General features: G+C 36.7%; 1 protein-coding gene across 2 annotated transcripts in view; it reads right to left on the reverse strand.

Moving 5' to 3' along the window:
* Positions 1-11,331: 11,331 nt before the first annotated feature.
* The window catches only part of LOC137261106 (protein kinase C and casein kinase substrate in neurons protein 1-like), a 31,016-nt gene continuing 20,113 nt past the window's right edge, over positions 11,332-22,234 (reverse strand). Inside the window, exons 8-11 of one of the 2 annotated variants that reach the window (XM_067798783.1) lie at positions 20,514-20,737; positions 20,137-20,388; positions 15,651-15,829; positions 11,332-15,172 (exon numbers count right to left, since the gene is read on the reverse strand). In XM_067798783.1, coding sequence (XP_067654884.1) covers positions 15,066-15,172; positions 15,651-15,829; positions 20,137-20,388; positions 20,514-20,737 — 762 coding nt within the window. In that variant the 3' untranslated portion in view covers positions 11,332-15,065. The remainder of the gene's footprint in view (positions 15,173-15,650; positions 15,830-20,136; positions 20,389-20,513; positions 20,738-22,234) is intronic. The other variant, XM_067798784.1, reaches the window with a different exon arrangement.

Consider the following 22,234-nt stretch of genomic DNA (forward strand, 5'->3'; position numbering starts at 1 on the left):
GATTTCAGGATCCCTTGTTAAAGGCTGGGGTTCAAACCTATACACCGAGGGGATCTGGTCTCCTTTCTTCGTCAAAGCTGTCTTTTGATGCAAAGCAATATAGTATTTAAGTACATTCCATCAGACATCACAAAATTGACTCACCGGTTAATGGTGATATGAAGGCCCATGGTAAAAGTCATGGATGCAGACAGCCTACTAAACAAACATTGAAAATATATTTCTCTGTATTTAAATCCAGATTTGAATTTCCCACTGTATCAGGTTGCCAGAGGAGGTGCATTTCCATAGAAAGAAGCCTGTGAGTGGGTTGAAAGTTTCATTCAGGATTTTATACACCAGTCCAAGTTGTGAAAATTTCCCACTCCCAAGGGCTGTACACTTGTTTCAATCTGGCATCACCATGCTGAAGCTTTTATTTTCAGAAAATGAAGTATAATTTTAGATTTCATGTATGCTAATCAAATTAAACTCTTAAGGCATCAAAATGCGTAGTCAAAGGGTTGGTGGACATAAACTATGAAGCATGTGTTTATTCCTGTTAGTAAATTCCAAGGTTAACCTTTGACATCTCCAGACTCTTGCCAGGCACCCACAGCTAGTGCTGTAACTCTTGGGCAGATAACAACTACACTACTGAGGAGTAGCCAAGGGGAGACAAACTGGAGACACACAGGGTTTTTTTTCAATGGTTTACACCCCAGCCTTTGACCTCATTTACCAAAATCTGCTGAGTAAAAACCCAAATCTTTGTATTGTTGTTTGGTATTTTATGAATCCAATAAAATCGATAAAACTTTACGTATGTTTCTTTTTCTTTTAAGATGTCACCAGTCATAGATTCTCTGATGCTATTTAGTCCAGGTGTTTTCAGAAAATATTGAGGCAACATGTTTTGCCAGGAGTATAAAAACAGACTATAGATGAAAGATGCCTTTCCCGCATCAGATAATGGAAACAATACAGTACATAATTTGATAATGTGGGATTTTCTTATGCATATATTTTTTTAGTTTTAATGCCAACAACTTGACTTCAGCTGGGATTGTCAGTTATGCTCATTTTGAGTGCAGATCTTAAACACCATACAACACTTCTTCGCTTGGTTAATGAAGGGTCAAGTCATGAACGCAGTGCTTTTTGGTGGTTTGAAATTAATGGTGCATGTAGCCTTTTGCACTTATTATATGCACATGGATATTCAGTTTCATGGCGGCTTCACTGTTACAGTTGAAATCTGGCATCACAGTCAATCCATCTGTTGTTTGTACATGGTCTGACCCTTGGAGATGCAGGTTAGAATTTATCTTCAGTAACCCAAGCTGCTTGTAAGAGGTGACTAATGGGATTCACTGACTTACTTGACACATGTCATTGTATCCTTGTTGTGTAGATTGATGTTCATGTTGTTGATCACAGTATAACCTGATTTTGACTTGATTATTTACAAGCCACCGCCATATAGCTTGAATATTGAGAGTGGTGCAACATAAAACTGAACTCACTCACTTGTACATGGATCTTCACTTCATGGTGGTAGCACAGTGACTGTGGATATCAGGCATCATCATCAATCCGGCGATGGTTAATAGATGAGCTTCATGGTGGTATCATAGTGACTGTGGACATCTGGCATCACCATCAATCCGGCGATGGTTAATAGATCATTTTCATGGTGGTAGCACAGTGACTGTGGATATCTAGCATCACCATCAGTCCACTGGTTGTTAACTGATCATTTTCATGGTGGTAGCATAGTGACTTGATCACTGTAATCAACTGGATTGATTTGCACATTATCAGTGTGGAGAAAAAAAATACTAGAAGCTATCCCAGAAAATATCCATAAATGTTAAAAGCTGTACATTGATATAGGTTTTAACTAATCTGTTGTTAGTATGGATCAAGAAGGTATATTCACTGGTTGATTAAATTCACTAATGTTATCTTAAAGGTCACATGCAACCAAAACATCAAACATGATTAAAACACAATTATCACTTATTCATGACGTATGATATACATTGCTGCTTTTAAAAACACAAATAAACAAAATTATAAGCGTACAATCAGGATTCAAAAGTGCAGTATTTTGTACTTGCGCTTACTTCCCTCGAAACGAAGCCCTCGTGAGACCGAACCCAGTCAAAGCGGGTGGGGTGCACTCAAGTGTAACGACGGCTTCCGATTGGCTGGTTCATTTGCTGATACGCTGAGGGCTCATTGTGTGTACAGAAAGATGATCTGTTTGATGGGCATTTTAGTGAGTCACAAGAAAGTAAGATTCTTTATGGATAACAGCTTCATTTATTGTACTTGATGTGTCGTTCCAGTATGGATTCATATACCGTTGTCAAATCATATACACTAGAAGAAGTTGTTATCCATAACGAATGTTGGGTTTTGTAAATACATGCTCTCAGAATTTGCGTTCGATCCAATCAAAAATCATCTCAGTAGATATGTTGAACTACTGCAGACTGGAAACTGTCATTATGTATGTTTGCCTAATTACATAATGTGGCAGAGACAGGGCTCGTGTGCACGAGTCATAAATCAATTTATTTTGTTTATGGCGTATAGGTGTTAAGTGCAATTTGCAAGTGGTCAATGATTCAAGCTGTGTATTGCATATTATTACCCACGTGGTACTTCGTAAAGGTGTTTCATAACACCTTCGAGTGATCTGATTGGCTGATACGTGAACTTTGACATTACTGGTACTACTTTCATCACGCATTCCATTCATGATTTTCATTCAAGTTTTCACACCTGAGAGCATGAAATTTGTAAAACGAAAACACTTCTCTGGAATTTGATAAAATTTATTTCATTTAGTGTCGTCACTAGCATTATTTTCAATTCTATGATAACTCAGGTTTCTGTAATAAAAACGAAAATAAAACAATCTATAAAAATACGTAAACAAATATGACGTCGCCCGTAAAAGTTATTGATTTCGTCAAAATTGACGGAGAGTTGGTTGGAAGAGCTGCGAATGTTATCAAGAGATTGAATACCTTCTGCGTGTATGTTGTCAGGACTGCACAGTAACACACAACATCAAAAGACGAGCGGCGCTCAGGACTGTATCTCTATCACTGCCACTGTCAGCCACATCCATTCGCGTCCCCCCGCAGGAACATATTGTCACTGCCATGCCTCCGGTGGTTTCTTATGTAGGGATCAAAAGCACTTCCCAAAACAGACTTGAAATCGTCTTCGTTCGAGGTTGTAGGCTGTGTTTTCAGACCCAAGTTTCGGTGGAGTCTTCAACATAAACATCGAATCTCGACAAGTGGGAATTCCAAGATGAAAGGCGTCACTGGCATCCTGCGCAAAGCGTCGCCGAATTATTTACAGTAACTCGTCCTCTCCTACGAAGAACATCAAGCTGAACTATTCGAGACATACAGTTCACTATTGTTCACATTCATCTTTGCTGTTGAGTTTTCGCTTCTAATTAAATGCTCCCTATAATCTGCTTTGTGAACACTTCTCAAAATGACGACTAGCCCGACAGTGATGGCCAACTGACGTTCAGGCAAGATTTAGGTCACGTAGTCAAGTTCAAAATATTTACACTTCGCAAGTGTTTTGATTAATTACATCATTGATTTTGAAAACAAATCCTCAACTGAAAAGAATTAAATTTTGATTCTGTCTTAATTTATTTATTTTGTTGTGATTTGGCGCCGTATAGGAAATACATTGCCTTTACGCAGCGTACGTTTTCCTGGAGTGATGCGGTTGACATTCCAATCAGCAATATGATGTACTAATCCGCGTTACATGGTGCTATACGCTATTTTCACTTTTTAGAACGTAGGTAATTAAGCTAAAGCTCGTGACAAACCAAAATTATTTCACTGGGGACATAAACTTGATATGAAAGGGGAAGCTCGTTTAATATCCTATAATTATCCCCCCGGCATGTAATGCGGGGGGGATATAGTCGACGCCTCGTCCGTCCGTCCGACCAGACGTTGTTCAATGTGGGGATGGAAATGTGAGAGCACAACCCAGTGAAGAAATCTGTATATACTTTTAATGGTGGCGATATTTTATTTTGACATGAAAAATATTTTTCGAACCGAAGCGAGGAAAGTACGTTGCCAACCTTTACTTGCTTCTCGCGCATGTAAAAAGACTGGTCATTTTCTCAATGCTGCGCAACCGATTTGCACTACAGTTTGCCTGTGGGCAGACACATAGGTGTCAATAAACCAGACAATGAGTTTTCTTTGTGACAGAAGCTGCTTACCACAATCAGCAAGTTTTTTGTTTTGTTTTTTATAACGAGTAGATTTACTTTTTTGTTTGTGTACACAACCAAGATTAGACTACTGCTCACGACCTCATACCCCGGGCATCATTCGTCGGTTTCACATTAATTTCAGACTCACTGTGCGCATGCGCAGAGCGTGAAAAAATATCTGCGCATGCGTTTGTTTCGGTAACTGCATACTTAAAGGTATCAGAATGTGCAAAGGGCACAACAAACGTCTGTCACATTCAAAGATGTGTGGAAACACAACTTTCATGTTACAATGAAATCATTAGCCAATCTCACCATTATTAGGTAGGTTTATCATGTCTTCAAATGTAAAATCCATATAGTCACATTATTATTTTTATGTATTATACTGATACAGAAGTCTGTTGACATGACTTGTTGACCTGTCATTCACTTTCTTAGCATTTTGAAATCTCTGGAATCTTAATTATGTCATAAAATACACTTTGATAATCTAAGACATTTCTCTGCAGTTCGATTGAGGGAAAACTACATCCAAAACCATTAACAACACTTTTCTTTACTATTTCTAGCAAAGAGTTACTTGGGGGTATTTGTCTTTAAGTCACAGAGATCCTGTGTGATCAGAGTTCTCTTCTGTGGGATCCGAGTTAGAAGCCAAGATCATTTCACAGCAATTACCTTTATTGTAGAAAATGCAACATTTTTGTGTAATCATAAGATTCATCTGTAACAAGGCATTGTGCATCTGTAATCCTGTCCTCCTGCTCTGCTATTCAGGGCCTTCAAATTTAAAAGCAAATTCGAACTTCCATCGCTGGCATCCAGACAACGGCTGATACTGTAAGGAGGACATTTGAGATGTGACAGTACTCAGTCCAAAGACATTTGGGATACGGTGCCAACAGCTTTTCCATGGTCAGATCCCGCTGCTCTGCCATCATCTTGCCAAACAGTGATGACCGGCACTCAAGTGCAGCGGACACTTTCATAGGCTCAATCTGGCTGGTTCATTTGCTCATACGCTCAGGTGTATGAATATAGAGATGTTGGGTTTTGTAAACACATGCTCATATTTTCGGCAATTGCTTTTAATTCAATCAGCAAATACGGGGATGGTGAACTACTGAGTGTCTGGAAACTGTCAGCCGTCCAAGTACAAAACTGGACTTGAAACTGACAATCTAAGTTTGCACCGCATCCAGTCATCTGAGAAAAATGGATACAGATTGCAATCTACAGACATCATAACAAGTCATGTGTAGAAGTGTCAAAACTGCCAGTGTGTGGTTACATAATGTAGCAGAGACAAAACGTAGGTGCATGAGCCATTCATGTTGTATAGTCTGATACGTGTTAGTTCAAACTGCATGTGGTCAGTGATTGATATTGTGTATTGCATATTGTCATTACGCTGGTTTTTTCATCTCTATTCTCCTGCGTCTCCAGCTGACGAATTAGGATGAAAAAATGCACCCCTACTCTTATAATGAAACCTCCTGACCAGGGCTACAGTGATCTTGATTGACTGTTGATATACGAATATTCAGTGGAGTAGGAAGATAAGTATATCTAATATGAATTCCATAATTTAATTAGATTAAAAGCTTGGGTGAAAGAACGTCCTTCTTTTAGTCGTGATTATTTTATAAATTGCCTAACATGTAAAAATATAAGTAACGTTTTTCTGTCCCAGAGATACATGTTAGCATGGTCGCCATGTTCAAAGGCAATAAATTTGCATGATTTGTAGTATTTTATTTTTGATATGATGAAAATCTGGTTTAACTTCTTTTCTGGTCATAGTTCAAATATTCTTCTTTACTATTTGTCAGATAATGTTTACATGGTTGTTATCTTTCCCTTTAAAACCAAATAATATATTTTCTAATGCTAATTCAGTTTGCCCTTCGCTGAATATCACGAGCCATGAGGACAATTCTGTACACACTCACAAAACTACACTCAAACAGTAGAATTAAAGCCATACGAAATGTTGGCCAGTATATATATATATATATACACATGTACATATTTCACCGGGTAAGGTGGAAATATTCTAGGTAAAAAAGGGGGGACACGGGCTGAACTCTTTCCAAACTTAGATTGTGTTAATGAATGAATGAATTAATGAATGAATTTCTTTATTTCCTCTAGAATTTACATCCGAAGATTTACAGCATCTGTGATGTTACTCAGAGCAAACACATAAGGTTAATATATACAAGAATAGAAAAATGAATGCTTACGTTACAAGCTGTGTAAGTAACTATTCAATAACATATGTACACAAAATGCCGGTTATTGCTCCACAGAAAGGAGAGGACTGTCTAACACATTCGTAAGATTAAATACATGTTTACTAAATAATAGTGACACATTTTCCCAAGTGGTCTGGCTAACAATTCCAGGTAATGTTTGAGCCGCTCCCCAGAATAGTGCAAGCATTTCATTTTCATCCAAAAGTTCAATTTGAACATAACTGTCAACATCCGGTTGGTCAATGAGGGTGGAGAAGAATTCATTTCGTTCAGTTACACAGTACTCACAGTGCAAAAGTACATGTCTGTCATAATCAAATTCATGTCTACCACATCTGGAACATTCGCAAGATATAATTGGTCTTGAAGCTATCTTTAGAGAGTACTGGATGCAATATCTAAGATGTGGATATGTTAGCGCTAATCTCCATAGTATATGAAACTTAAGTTTTGAATGTGTTGACATGTATCTGACCAGATCTTCTCTTAGTAATAATCTGCTTTTCCACCTATTTTCCTCATACATGGATATTGCGATACATACCATTCTTCTCCACTCGGATTTGCAGGGGAATGTTCCAGTACTGATAAAGATCGAAATGACATTATGAAGGTTGTACTTAGAGGCAGTTGATATCATTGTATCACATATACTGGTGCTAGTATTTGTATTATTAACATTGGCTGTCGCTAAGTACGAACATACTACATGTTTCATAATAGAAAAACATGAGTTTGTGCAAAGCTTTCCGAGGAGCAGTAGTCTGCACTTGTCATTGAATCATGTTAGTGACCACATTCCTAGGTTAGCTATCGTAGTGTCGGTGGTCTAAACCTTGCATGACTCCAGCAAAATGCCTTTGAGTATTCTCTAACTGAATGGTATCTCTGGCGCGTATGCCGCTAAGCAACTCACATACATAGAAACTAGTGGAGAGAATCATTCGGTGCTATATTTTGACACATACAGTGGGATGGAGATGACAGCTGTTTAATCCTACAGTTTTAGCGAGCTGACTGTGCGTCTTGCGCTTTGGCAGCATCGCGTTATCATGTTTGTACATGTTAGTTTTGAGTTCAGAATTACTCCCCCATACGTAACACTATCAGATATTTGTATGGGAAGAATGCCCAGCTGGAACGTAGTGGGGTTTTGTTGGGAAATCAGTTTACTAAATACCAGTGCGTGACTTTTGGTGGCATCGTATGTTAATCTCCAATCATTGATATAAACAAGAAAGAAGCATGGGGACAGCACTCGTCCTTGCCCTACACCTTGTTTGATAGTATAGCCATTTGACATTTCACCACTGTATGTGACATACGCATAACTACTGCTGTAACTTTGATAGAGAAGATTCCACAGCTTTCCCTTTATGCCTAGTTCATATAGTTTTACAAAGAGACCAGCATGCCATATACGATCGAAGGCTTTTTTCATTGTCAAGGAAAGCAGCGTAAACAGATGATTTGTTAGATAGATAATAATTAATACATTCATGTAATGTAAATACGGACATATTTCGGAATCCGAATTGTAGAGGGTCTGGAAAAAATGGACAGTGTGTGTTGCACCATTATTCCAATCTTTTTAAAATTACTTTTTCAAGTAATTTTCCAATACACGATGTTAAAGTAATGCCTCTTTAGTTTTTTTTATCTGATTTTTCTTTTTTACCTTTATATATAGAGATTACCATTCCAAGTCTATAGTTCTCTGGTAGATATCCCTTTTCGAGAATCATATTAAATAGAATAGTGAGTTTTTCAAGAAGGCTATCGCTTGCAAACATCAACTGTTCATTACATATGTTATCTGGACCCGGACTTTTATTCTTACATAGATGACGTATTTGCAAAGAGATTTCTCCAGGATCTATAGTTTTGTATAGCTTTTCGTCTGTGTCAGTCTGTTTGTCCTTATTATCCATGATTGTCTTTAGGTTTTCGCTTATGTGACTCGTTGGTGGATGATGGTGAAATATCCCGAGCTTTGAATCAATTTCACTTTATAATGCAGTCGTGTGCTGAACACTGTAAGATAGTGGTTTCCCCACGTGAAGGTGGTGATACAAGGGGAGGTAACTGGGTTGATAGAATGTATTGAAGCGCTTTGTAAGGCTCACCGTTTTCTTCGTGCATTTCATGCCAGGAACAGTTTCAGAGATGACCACGGTACACGGGCTCGTGGAAGTCATATCAGCAGCTTTGTTCATGGAAATGTCTTGCCAGTTTCAAGAATATGTCGAAAAATTAAATAAGGCATGGCCGACAAGGGATACTAAATCATTCTGGGCAATCGTTAACCAGAAACGTTTTTCTACGTGTAATAAGATTAAACCCTCAGAGTGGGTTGATTACTTTGAACAGTTGTTTAGGGGTGTTTCTAAATCAAATGTTGAGGCAGAGTTTCATGAAGTAGTTCAAACGTCTGTAGCTTCTGTAGATGTTGATTTTACTACCCCTACGGTGGAACAGGAATATCTTGATAGGGAAATATCTATGCAAGAAGTAGTCGACGCTGTAGAGAGTATGCAGTCGGGTAAAGCGCCGGGTTTTAGTGGGATTACTATAGAGTTCTTCAAAAATGCCCCAATTTGTTGCATCCAAATGTTACAATTTTTGTTTAATGCCATACTATATTCAGGGGTATACCCGTCAGCCTGGACCCTCGGTGTTATTATTCCCCTGCATAAAACAGGTGGTGTCGATCGATATACCGTCCAACTATAGACCGATCACACTTTTGGAAGTTTCAGGGAAGATATTTGCGAAGATTATCAATAGTAGGCTGTATGCATTGGCTCAACAAAGAAATGTTCTCACTCCAGAGCAAGCAGGTTTTAGACATGGTTTCCAAACAGCTGATAATATCCTTATTCTCCAAACTGTTGTTAATAAACATTTATCATTATTTAGGGGACGGTTATTTTGTGCTTTTGTTGATCTAAAGGCTGCATTCGACTCTGTTGACAGAAATAGTTTATTTCATAAACTGTGGCTTGTGAGAGGAAAAATGTTCACTTTACTTAAAAATATGTATCAAAATGTTGAGTAATGTGTTTCACTTCAAACAGGCTCTACCTCCCTTTTTGAATGTATGTATGGAGTGCTTCAAGGATGCCAATCATCCCCATTTTTGTTCTCCTTTTTTATTAATGACGTTGTGGAATATTTGTCTACTGATAAACAGAGGTGTGTTAATCTAGACTTCATAGAGCTGTTTATCTGTTGTTTATCAGATGACTTTGTTCTATTTGATAGTACAGTTTTGAGGCTGCAGAAGAGAATCGATAAGTTAAATTCCTATTGCAACAAATGGAAACTTAAAATAAATATTGACAAGACTAAGATTATTGTTTTTAGAAAAGCAGGCGGACTTAGGAAATATGAAAAATTCTTTTTAAACGGAACCCCTATAGAGATAGTTCCATCATATAAATATCTCGGTGTTCACTTTTCGTGCTCTTGAAGTTGGTATCAAACTAAAAACAACTTTAGCCGAACAAGCATGGAAAGTACTCTCTTTTGTTAGATCTTCTATTTAAAATTTCACAAACTTACCTTTGAAAGTCTTATTATATATTTTTTATGTTAAAATTCTTCTAGTCTTGATGTATGGTTCTGAAATTTGGGGGTTCCATTCCTCACCAAATATACAAAATGTCCATGACAAGTTTTGTTAGCAAATACTTCACCTGTGAAGTACTACTGCATGTAATACTGCACGTAATGAATTAGGTCGTTACTCTTTGAAAGTTAATGCTTATTATAAAATTGTGAAATATTAAACCTAACTAATAAATCAAAATTAGAATTCTATTCTGTATGAGGTATATAAATGTCAGTATCGCTTAGCTGAAAAAAATCTTGATAGTTGGGTTTTGAGAGTTAAGAAACTTCTCTTCAGTTATGGTTTTGGAAATGTGTGGATTGATCAACAACTTACAAATGTTAACAATTTCCTTATACAATTTAAGCAGAGGTGCATTGACATTGATCTCCAAACATGGGCTTCAGATCTTATAAAATATACTAAGTTAGATTTTTTCAGACAAATAAAAATGATTGTGACAGAAGAATATTATATTAAGGCTGTCAATGTGAAGGTATATCGTATTGCTCTGTCGATTTCGCTGTTCAGATCATATGTTAATGATTGAACATGGAAATCGTTTAAAACTTGGACGTAATGAACGTTCATGTCCATTGTGTGTTATTCCTACGATCGAATCTCAGTAAATTTTGGCTTTGAATGTCCATTCTATGACGATCTGAGAGCATCTCTCATACCACGTTTTTATTATGTATATCCATCTGAAAACAAGCTAGCTCTTCTGTTTACTTCCCAGAACAGCATTCTTATAAACAAACTTGCTAAGTATATTTTCCTAGCTATGAAAACACGTAGGAAATATTTTGTATCTAGCTAATCTTGTATTCTCATCCCTGAACAGCTACCCCTCGGCGTCCATTCCGTCACACTTATTTTTATGGCGTTTCGTGTTATTTAATGAATTCATCTGTCATGTATGTGAACAATCGGCCGGTGGCCCTTTTACTGAATAAAGCATACATACATTACGTATCAGGTACTCAATCATATATGGTATGGCATAATTATTCATCTCTATGAGCTTTGCATTCAACTTCGTGGCCCTTCTTGCCCAGAAGATTACTGAGTGAATGAAAAACTCGAGAGTACTGTGAGTAAGAATAAGTGGCAATGCACATGAACTTAGACAGCCACCAATAATACAAAGTACTCATCTAACCTTCATCCTGTAATACATCACAGTACAATTCTTAATATTCCGTTGAACATCTTTATTCATAATAACCACGATTAAATATATGTACTGTATATATTACATGCGTAAAGATTCATCTTGTAATTGGTGAAGCACATGGATGTCACTTTTGTAAGGAATCTACAAAAGCATCTGCATGATAATCTCTCAGTTTGAGTCGCAAGGACATTAACTATTTGGCAGCTTACTGCCCTTGACTATATATGATGATACACATGTATAGATAGGGGACATATTAAAGGATAAACTGGTTATCAGTCTACGTCATTGTTATTTAAGCAAGTGATATGGGTAACGTGATTAAGTAGATCGTCTTGCTACTACATACACTAAGACCAGAAGACAACCAAAGTGTCTATATCAAAATTCTAAAGTGTCAAAGTCTGGGATATCTATCATATGCAACAATTTCTACAAATTCAATGCTTGACAGACTAATAAGGATAAATGTATTGCCACTTGTGTGAAGACTTAGAACTGACTAAACGATCATTATTCACTTCACTAATTGCATAAACATTCTAAATTCTATGAGCTGATTTCCAAGCTCATACAACTCTCTGATAATGAGTATTTACAGATCCCTGTCTTGTCATTTCAAATGCATTCAAGTAGGGAATGTTGGAATATTATCTTAAGAGTTAACCACTGTTGCAGTTATGTATGGCCATCAATGTTGGATGTCAGTATGTCCACTAATGGACTCATAAAACCATAGTTAACATCAAAATATAGAAGATCATCCACACTTGTTCACTAAATAGAAATAAATATTTTTAAACTCTTATTCTGAAATTGCTTTCCGAAAGAAAAACTGAGTAATCTATGCACCAAAACATGCCAAAATGGTCTCTTGCTCTGAACTTTCCAATACTTTAGTGCATACTGGCCTTTGCATTTTTGTGCAATGTACCACCATTGTGTAACAACATTGTATTCACTCTGCGAGGGTACAAGGATTTTGTCAATGATCTCCACACTGGCTTTTGCTGAACATGACCTTCACCATGTAACTAAACCTCTCAGCAAACCAAAATGATAAAAAATTAGTACACATCTTAGAAAAACATGAAAGGGATGCCAATGCCATAACAGTCAACACATAATTGAGTAACTCCTTACTGCAGTAGTTTCCAATCAGTTACCAATGACTAGCATAAGGTCCTGTAGTAACAAAACAGATTGTCACAGTATGGGGGTCAACAATTTACAACTTCCTGATAGGATAAATTCAAGCACATAGATAATCGCCCATTTGCATAATTAGGCTAAGAATAAATAGTTATGAAAAAAACCCACATGAAATCCAAACTTATATCACCAGAACTGATTTACTGAAATGACATCTACGACAAAGTACTACTTTAATTTATTACCATGTTATCAAATATATCATCAGAGTTACAAGCCGGCAATTCTGTAACTGGTTCACAGAGAGAGGAGATTTTCTTCTTACAGAAATATAATCCATGAAGTATATTTCCCAACTGAGTGAATACATTAGAATACATTGTGTGACAAGAATCTTACACATTGCAACACACAAAGAACCAGTCTCACTCACTAACAAAATGTATCTGGAAGAAAGGGGTGATGGTCACACAACCTCCTATTATCTTGTAACAATAACTGATCAACAATCAAAATATCTGGTGAACCAGCGTAATGATCTTAACATGGGTAAGAACTCAGAAAGTTCTGTCAACAGGTGCTCATTTTTGAATGCGCTCTATGTAGTGGCTAAAATCATAAATAAAGGAGGTAGTCCCATTTTATCACTATAACTACTGTTTATGCATTTACTTAAAGATTATGAAAGACATATGATCATATTATATACAAAAACACTAACATTTTGGCTCACACTCTGAGTAGGCAGTATAAATACAAAATATTCCCCAGAAAGCTTCACATAAATCTGTGTGGTTCTAATGGCTATATAACTATCTAAAAAATTAAATGCTTTAATCATATCAAAAACAATAATAAAAAACAATATCTTTTCAATGATTTCAGGCACGTAAATGACTTCTTGTTAATGTTTTTAAGGTTCCCTAAATTAAAATTTAAAATAAATTAACTGCATAGTTAGAGAATAAGATTTCCAAAATGTTCTTGTTTCTAAAAATAACAAACCCATTATCCAGCAATACTATGAAAGACCATTACATATCTTGAATACATGATATAACTTTCTGTACTTTCTGATCATATAAGACTTACTCGCTACTAACTGAATCATAAAATAAAACATATTCTGTTCATCTGACAACATATTTCCTTCAATACATTCCATGTGGGGTCTTCCCCCATATTTGTCACAACAGCTTCATTTCTTTGCATGCGTGCTTCCACCCATAGCAGAGATGAAGTAAGTCTTCTGTAGGCAGGTGCACAAAACAGTTTAGTCCTCAAATGCTCTCTGAGATATTATGCACATGTCTTTCTTAGCAAAATTATAAGCAATCAAGATCACATCAACAAATGTGTTGGGAGTTCATGTCACACCAGCAGTGTCTAGCCACATTTAAACATGTAGTTATATATCTCCTTCATCCATATTCTCAGCTCATAAACTGAAACACATTAAAAGTAAGTGAATTTTTGCTAATTCAAATTTACAAACTTATGATCCTTTGATTCAATAATTTGGCATCTGACATGATCATGATGAGGATGGCAACTTACTACACCTCTAACATCAGTGAAATGCTGACTGCTCAATTCCCAGCGTGTATTGCCAGAAAAACAACCCAACTTAACAAATGGAAGTAGCTACCTGAGTTGCTGTGTTTATCACGTGAAATAATGGTAAAACGCTATAGACTGTCACCACATACTGAGCAGCCACATATATTTTTTTTTACATTCTCCTGACATGCCCATGCCAAACCTATACATATAAGCTTTGTATGCAAAAAATTATCATTCTCAAAACAACATGTCTGGTAAACACCTAAAAATGGAGTTCTGCTTGTAACAGCATATATCCCTCCAAGCAAATATCAAACCACATAACATCTGTATGGTAAAATAATTTCATAAGCTGCAGCTATCTTTGTTGTCAGAAGACAATTGATAACATGGGTGCAATATTTTAAATCCATGTTCACCTCTTTCAAAGAACCAAATTTGCATAGAGTAAACCTACTTATACTCTTAAAAGCAAATGTTGCTGTGATATATATACATATATGTACATGTATATCATAACAGTCTCTTTCAAACGATCATGATGATTATAATTTTCAAAATGAAACAAATAATTGGGTTGACTACTGTTTAACCACTGTCAGCTCAGTGTCATCTATTAACGGTAAGAAACATATTTCACTGGGTGCTGAAAATTGATTTTCTGAGAAAATATTTGCTCTTTGGAAATGGTTCTTCTGAAAAGCTAAAACAATTTGCAAACAACATTCAGGTCTGTATCAATGTGTTTAGTAAAGCTGTATGGAAGATACTAATATATTCACATTTACAGTAACTATTCAGATAAGTTTCATGACACATTATGTGTCTATATCCAGATGAGGTGTCATATACTCCACCCTGGCTATGAGTAGTTACATCTATGATAGGAAGCGAGAGACTATGTATGTCTATAGTACATCCACCAATGTGGACTTGGAGGTATAGCGTGGCTGTTGTCTGGAGTAACATACTGTACTTCTGATGGCTGTAAGTATCACAGTCCCATACATGGCCACCAGGCTCACAGGCGGCTTCAACCACTCATAATGGCACAACATAGTTGGCTGGAAAAAGACCAATGTCACCATCTTTTCTTCCCTTGCACCATCCCATCTCATCCTCATCTGTTAATTTGACAAACACATCACCTGTAACATAACATGTAACCTGTCAGCCATAAAAATAGATGCATTTTGTCATCAACAATGACATAATATGTGATCTGAAACACAAAATATGATCTGCCATCAGCTGTAACAAAACATGATATCAGCCATCAGTTGTAAGACAACACAAGATCAGTTCAGCCATCAGCTGTAACAATGAAATAAGCCATCAGCTATAACACAACATGACATCAGCACTTAGCTGTAACACAACAACATGATGAAACCCACAACCTCCTGCTCTCTGGGCAGACACACTAACCACTACGATGAACTGAACTTTTAATTCAAGAAATTTATTTAATGGTACTTGCTCTGGCCTACAATAAGATGCATTCCTTATTGTTTTTCCTTGTTGTCAATGAATCAAGGGTATGGAATATGTAGATATGTATATGTAGATATTAGTGCACTGTCATCAGGAAATAGTTTTACTTGACACAGGAGTGAATATGCTCACCAGTTTTGAAACTAAATTCATCATCTTCTGTCTTGACATAATCATATATGGCTTTGACTGCAACTCCACGGTCTGTTGCAGGATCATCCTCAACTGACTGATCATCATCTGATCCAGCCTCTCCAAAGGGGTTGGAAGCCCCACCATTATAGTCATCACTGACTGGTGCCGCTGGCATGCTGCAAGCACATAGCATATAAGCATCAACTTAGACTGGCCTCTATACTGTATACTAAGGTACACCAGCTCCAACACACTTCAACATAGCTCAAGGTCCCTTTGCAAATGAGTAAGCTTAATGAGCAATTTCACATGACCCAATATTAATGGGTTCCAGTGAGAGTTTAGTTTTACGCTGCACTTAGCAATATTCCAGCTATATGGCGGCAGTCTGTAAATAATCGAGTCTGGACCAGACAATACAGTGATCAACAACATGAGCACAGATCTGCGCAATTGGGAACTGATGACGTGTCAACCAAGTCAGCGAGTATGACCACCCAATCCCATTTGTCGCCTCTCACGACAAGCATAGTCGCCTTTTATGGCAAGCATGGGTTGCTGAAGGCCTATTCTACCCCAGGGCCTTCATGGGTCTTAATGGGTTTCAAACAGAGTTCAGAGTTGATAGTCCTTCAACCCTTATAAGCCACACATATTGCCACATCAATATTTAATGTATGTATAATTTTTCACATATGTAGAAAACCAGTAGATTTGTTGAGTATATCTCCATTACCTACAGACTTCAGAAACATAATTACAAAGTAATAATATCAGAGTAAGCGAGTATTGTTTTACACCGCCTCTAGCAACATTCCAGCAATATCACGGCAAGGGACACCAAAAATGGCTTTACATAATAACAAATAGGTCTAAACACAGCAATCTTTCTTCTAACAATCAATTTTTGGATGATAGTTATAGAATGTCACTTAAGATCCTGGAAATGGGAATTAATATATCAGTGGAAAAATAATTTCTGTGCACAATACAAATTTCACAATGCACAATTATAAGACATACTAATATTTAATTTACCCATTGTGAACTTGAAATTGTCTCATGAGAAAGAAATCTGTTACATATGCACAGTACACAAGGCTAGGTCAATTCAAACATAGAAAATCGTCAAAGTATTTTAAATGTGACATGTTTATCGTATCTTGATCAAGGCACTGGGGTGAAGCTTGTGTCACTGCTAACATTGGTCATACCAATACTGACTGTCAAGTTGAGACAACTGACCCCTTGTTGCTCACAGCCTGAGATACCGTGTACAGAGGGACATGTGATGACACAATTATGATGAATTCATGTTTCACATCAATATATTTGTCTGTCATAAAAATCATTATTTGACCACGTTACTTTTTACTTTCCAGCATTGTGATTCCAAAAAGCTCTTTCGCACTAGTATATAATATATGATAAAAACTAAACAACAGATATTAATTTTCGTTAAACTTGAGAAAACATCTTTATACACAACCTACTAAACACACAAATTTATTACATTTGAGAGGCAATACCTGAATATCTCCTTAAAAGTTCACATTACATTTTTTGAGTGATGTAATAAAAATGTGGAGAGAAGGCCAATGTTCATGTGGATGCGACTGTCAAGTAACTAAAGAATGCAGCTGAAGTTGTTTCTTAATCATTTTTTTTATTCATTCAGAGTATATTATCTTCTTTCTGTTCTGATAAATGCACTGGACCCATTTACCACTACTGATTTATTTTGAGCTCATTCAAATGTCATGATGAGACATAAAACACCTCACAAAACAACACATACCTATTAATTTTGTTGAGATGTTAAAAATACAATCCCAGGCTGTTAAGTGTTTTATATATCACCGAGGACAATCATGCTGTTGAGCCAAGTGTTTCTTCACTTTGCAGTTAGTGTGAGCTTTTTACATGGGAGGAAAATATGACACAAATCAACTTGGGTTTAGAAACAAATTCTTATTTTCATTTGCATTGAACACTTATCTGCTACTCACCAGTCATCTACACAATAGTCAAGGAGTAGCACTTTCAGGAATGGCACTTACTTCTCCTTCAGTTTACTAGTCTCATACACAGCCCTCAATATCTAGGTGATTGAGAACAATTATTTGCATGAAGGCCCTCAGGTCCATATAAAATAACATATACATAAAGTAAGTGTAACCTTGTACCATACATACACAAATACACAAGGAACATCTCATTCATTACAAGTACTTTTTCATTCATCATACGTATATAATAAGTCATAACATTTAGGTCAATATCCCACCATTACTTGGACACAAAGACCCAATAGTGCATGCCATCTTATTGTTAGTTTGTTCAAGATAAAATTAGAAAGGCAAAGAGAAGTGAATAACATGCTTTTCACACAGCCTTCCACTAAAAAACAACAAATGATGCTGGTTAGTTGTAACTCATGTCAACTGAACTGCATGCTGTGACTTCAAAAGCCTGTCATGCCAATAGAAACCAACTCAAGGAAAAAAGAAAAAAAAAAAAAAAAAAAAAGGTCCAAAAGATCTCAAATGGAACTCACATGGCCATCACCTAAACATTCACGCAATGAAAATCCCATTAGCAGTTATGCACCAAATTTTACATGATATGTTATTATAACTATATTTTAAATGATGGCAAGAAAACATGGTAGAAATGGGGAAAACCCAGCTTTTATTACAAGGAGACACATTCCCAGCTTTCTCTGAATGCCATAAAATCTTTGCATAAAAAATACTGATCATGGACCATTAGGAATTAACAAATCAGGTAAGCTCCATAACAACAATAAGAACTTTCAGTTAGAAAAGTGACCCTGACCTTTTACTACAGTTTTGTTTTTAAAATAGTTATGATACTTATGAAAAATATTTTCATTTCAAGAGAATGACCTTCTTGCAAAGAGACCATGATATCTGACACAATCATGACATATGATACGTATTACATTAGTTGTTACTGTCATATTGCTGGAATACAGTGAACTACCTAAAAACCATACTTGCTCACCAGTTTCAATTCCTCTTCCCTGCTTCAAAGACAACACACTTTGTTTTGAATAAGTTACTGACATACAATATTTACCCAGGATTCAGCCATTTTTTGCAAACATGGAGTGTCCAAGTCAAAACCAGAACTGCAAATCATTATAACCAAAGGACTTTCTAGTATAGAGTTCAATACAGTGAGATGTGTTTTCTGAAGCAGGAAGTGATATGATACGAAGCTGAAAGTATTTATAACTTTGTCTTAGTGGTGAGTCACTTCAGTGTTCATGTTAACGTAGAAACATGCATTTTTCACGCAAACAAATAATAAAACCACACAAAAAATATTTTGCATGCGTGTTTTGGACGCAGTGATTCTGATCTACATAATAATAAAAAAGTACCCTATAACAGCAACATATAGACAAACAATAAATTTTTACATGATTCAGGATTGTACTGAAAATTTCACGCTCTAAAGATTTGGACTACATATGTATGATTTTATTTCTGCTCACACTCGTACAAAACCTACTGCAAATCACTGAACTCCTGTCTCTGTGGTTTATGTTGGATTCAGAGTTTTCATAATCAGTATGAGCTCCTTCAGGTAATGTCTTCCACTATCTCCAAATGTTCTCTCTACATCCCACATCTATTAATTGTCTGTTGTTTTGAAACAATGTCCCTTTTCGAAAGCCAGTTTTACTTCCGATTCTTTTCATAGGTTGCCATTGAAATCAAACTTGATTTTGAAGAATTGATTTTAACAACATTGATAAAATCTTCAAATCATATGATTTATATACAGTTTCAGCAATCTACAACTAACAGTTGTAAAGCAAATTTCAGTAACAGAAATTCATGAATAAATGCGGGACAAAATATGGGTGTAGCCAAAATAATGATCACTGTGAGCACAGGAAAGAAGTACAAAAATGAAGTAGTGAGGGGACTCTTCATTTCTACTGACTATGTGAGGGATAAAGAATCTCAATCTCTGTACTGTTGGGATTGGATGTGTCCTAGTGTCAAAAAACATTCTTCGCCCTAACCATTACTGAGAAACTTGTAATTCTCCAAATAGTTTGTGTTCAGCTGACTACCCCATGTAATTCATAATGTAATTCATAATGTAATTCATGGATGACTGACATACCGCCATGACTCATTTGGGTCAAAGGGTCTAGGGTGGCCAAAGAATTGTTTCTTGTGTTCAGACAAGACAAGTTTGATAATAACTTAGAGAGATAGAAGGTTCTGTTTGCACTGAATTTCAGTAGTCTGCAAGGAAAAATGCAATTACGTTATTAGTCAGGAGGATTATCAAGTGTCTCAGGCCAACTGGTACATCTAAGCTAACATGCTCCGCCATCGAAGGGTTAATCTGCTTGGTTCTAGGAGACTGAATGCAGCAAACCCAGCAGTCAAATCAGATGCAATGAGCTGGTGCAGGTCACAAAGGGAAAATTGTATACTTGTGCTTGTTGATAGATGTTGCTTGCTTGCAGCTCTGGTCAGATGAAAGGCCTTTAACATGATTAGTGTGCATGTCCTGAGCAGGAGACGTTGCATCGCTTATCTTCTGAGGATGTGGAGGGGAAGGCGGTAGCTGACACTCTAGACTTTCTTTTTCTTCTTTAAGTGGGATATCTTCACCACCACCTTCATCTTCCTCATCATCATCATCACCGCCAAATGGATTGAGACTCTCATCATAGCTAGGCTGCCTGAATACACACACCTTCCCCAATCAAAGTGATGATTTACCAACTCTTTACAATCATAAAGAATCAGGAGAGATAGAAAAGTAGTAAGAAACTACATGTAGTAAGTTAATTGACATGATATATACCTGGGTGGTGGTGGAGTAACTGTTGCAGCTGCAGTATTGGTGTCATTGGCCCTGGTCTGGGTTGAGGTCAAAGTGTTGTAGCTGGGTGGTTGGGCATGGTCTGATCCATAGTTCTCATAGCTGCTCTCTCTGTTATGGCGGATACGTGTAATAGTGATACCATCTCCACTGCCAATCTGTGACTTACCACGCTTCGATATAGACTGTAGCTCTGGAGAGTATTCCTATGATGTAAAGATGCATTTTCAGTAAAGATGGCAACACACAAAATTGCCTAATTAGGAAAATGGAGGTTAATTAGCATTCAATATTATTAAATACCTCCATAAGTCTTTTCAGATCACTTTATCACATTTATGGGGAAAATGGGAACATGGTAAATATGTCATAATAACCAAAAGGGGCAGGCAAAAGGGGTGCCTGACAGTGATTAAAGAAAGAGCAAACGAAAGTGCAAAGCTTACGAATCAGTGTTGTAAGAAAATTTGAAGCATTTTGTAAAATAGATTCCGTCTGGTAGGTTTCTTCGAGTGATCATGTTACATACGGCAGTTTTATACTTTTGTTGCCATGGGGACACTGCCACAATTTTGATGTCAATCAGAAACTCTTTCTGCTTTTGTGAAAAAGCAAACACCTTGTCATGATGATGATACCAAATATACAGCTAACTGCGACAAATGATAACCGAACAGAAGATGGTTTTGAGGAATAATGACAGGTTCTTCAAGATATGTGGTGGCAGCTTTTCACATAGTCATTTTGATAATGATTCTCTTCTGAAGTATTGTTTTAATATGTCTACCAGAAAGGTAGACAAGAAGAACAATATGTTTGTCTGACTGTTGAAGAAACTATTAAGCGTAACAAGTATTCATATTTTACTCTAAAGTTGGTTTTGAGAATTAAAAACTGACATTACCTGATTGGAACAAAATGATTGTCATTTTTCATTGCTAAACATCAACATGTGGTGATCAAACACTGTTGAGAAAACTGTTCCGTTTTCATTTTGAAGTAATCGTAACTGTTCAATAAATGTTGAACAAATCTTGGTGTTTTTGTTTTCCTTGTTCAAATTGTTGACCTTACCTGTATTCAACACCAAATATTGTATAACCAAACGAACTCAAATCAGTAACTACTAGACACTGTCAGTCTAACAAGTCTCATCAATTTGACACGACCCACACTATTTTCTAAATGGCCCACATAACTGAGGACAGGTGGGCCATAGGCCCAGTTTTTATTTAGGCTAGAATGAAAACTGCATATATACTTGTGGACACACTCACCACATTGATTGAACATTGTTGTAACCATGACTGCACACTATACTGTTTCCTACTGAAAATTCAGCATCAGTTCAGTTTTCCATGAACACAGGACAGGCAAGTGACTTACATACCAGTCTGCAGTAGACCTACTCGAAACATAGTTGGAATCAGGACTGTCACAGGGCCTTCTGCAGTATATCTTGTGAACTGGTGGAATCGTCCATATTCCTGTCAGTCTTGCCAAAAGAAATACTTTCAAACTGAATAGGTACATGCTTTCTGGTATACCATCCAAATCCAAGTCTGACTTTGTGTGTGAGTTATTCATATGCCAAAACAGAAGGAATCCCAAGTAAGAAAACAGGCTTGGTGCAGTTGCACTATCCATGTGTTGATGTAGTGACTGTCTGATATGATGTCCCACTATCATGTGACCGTCCACCT

The sequence above is a fragment of the Haliotis asinina genome, chromosome 14 (genome assembly GCF_037392515.1).
Source record: "Haliotis asinina isolate JCU_RB_2024 chromosome 14, JCU_Hal_asi_v2, whole genome shotgun sequence".
Classification (NCBI taxonomy): Eukaryota; Metazoa; Mollusca; class Gastropoda; order Lepetellida; family Haliotidae; genus Haliotis; species Haliotis asinina.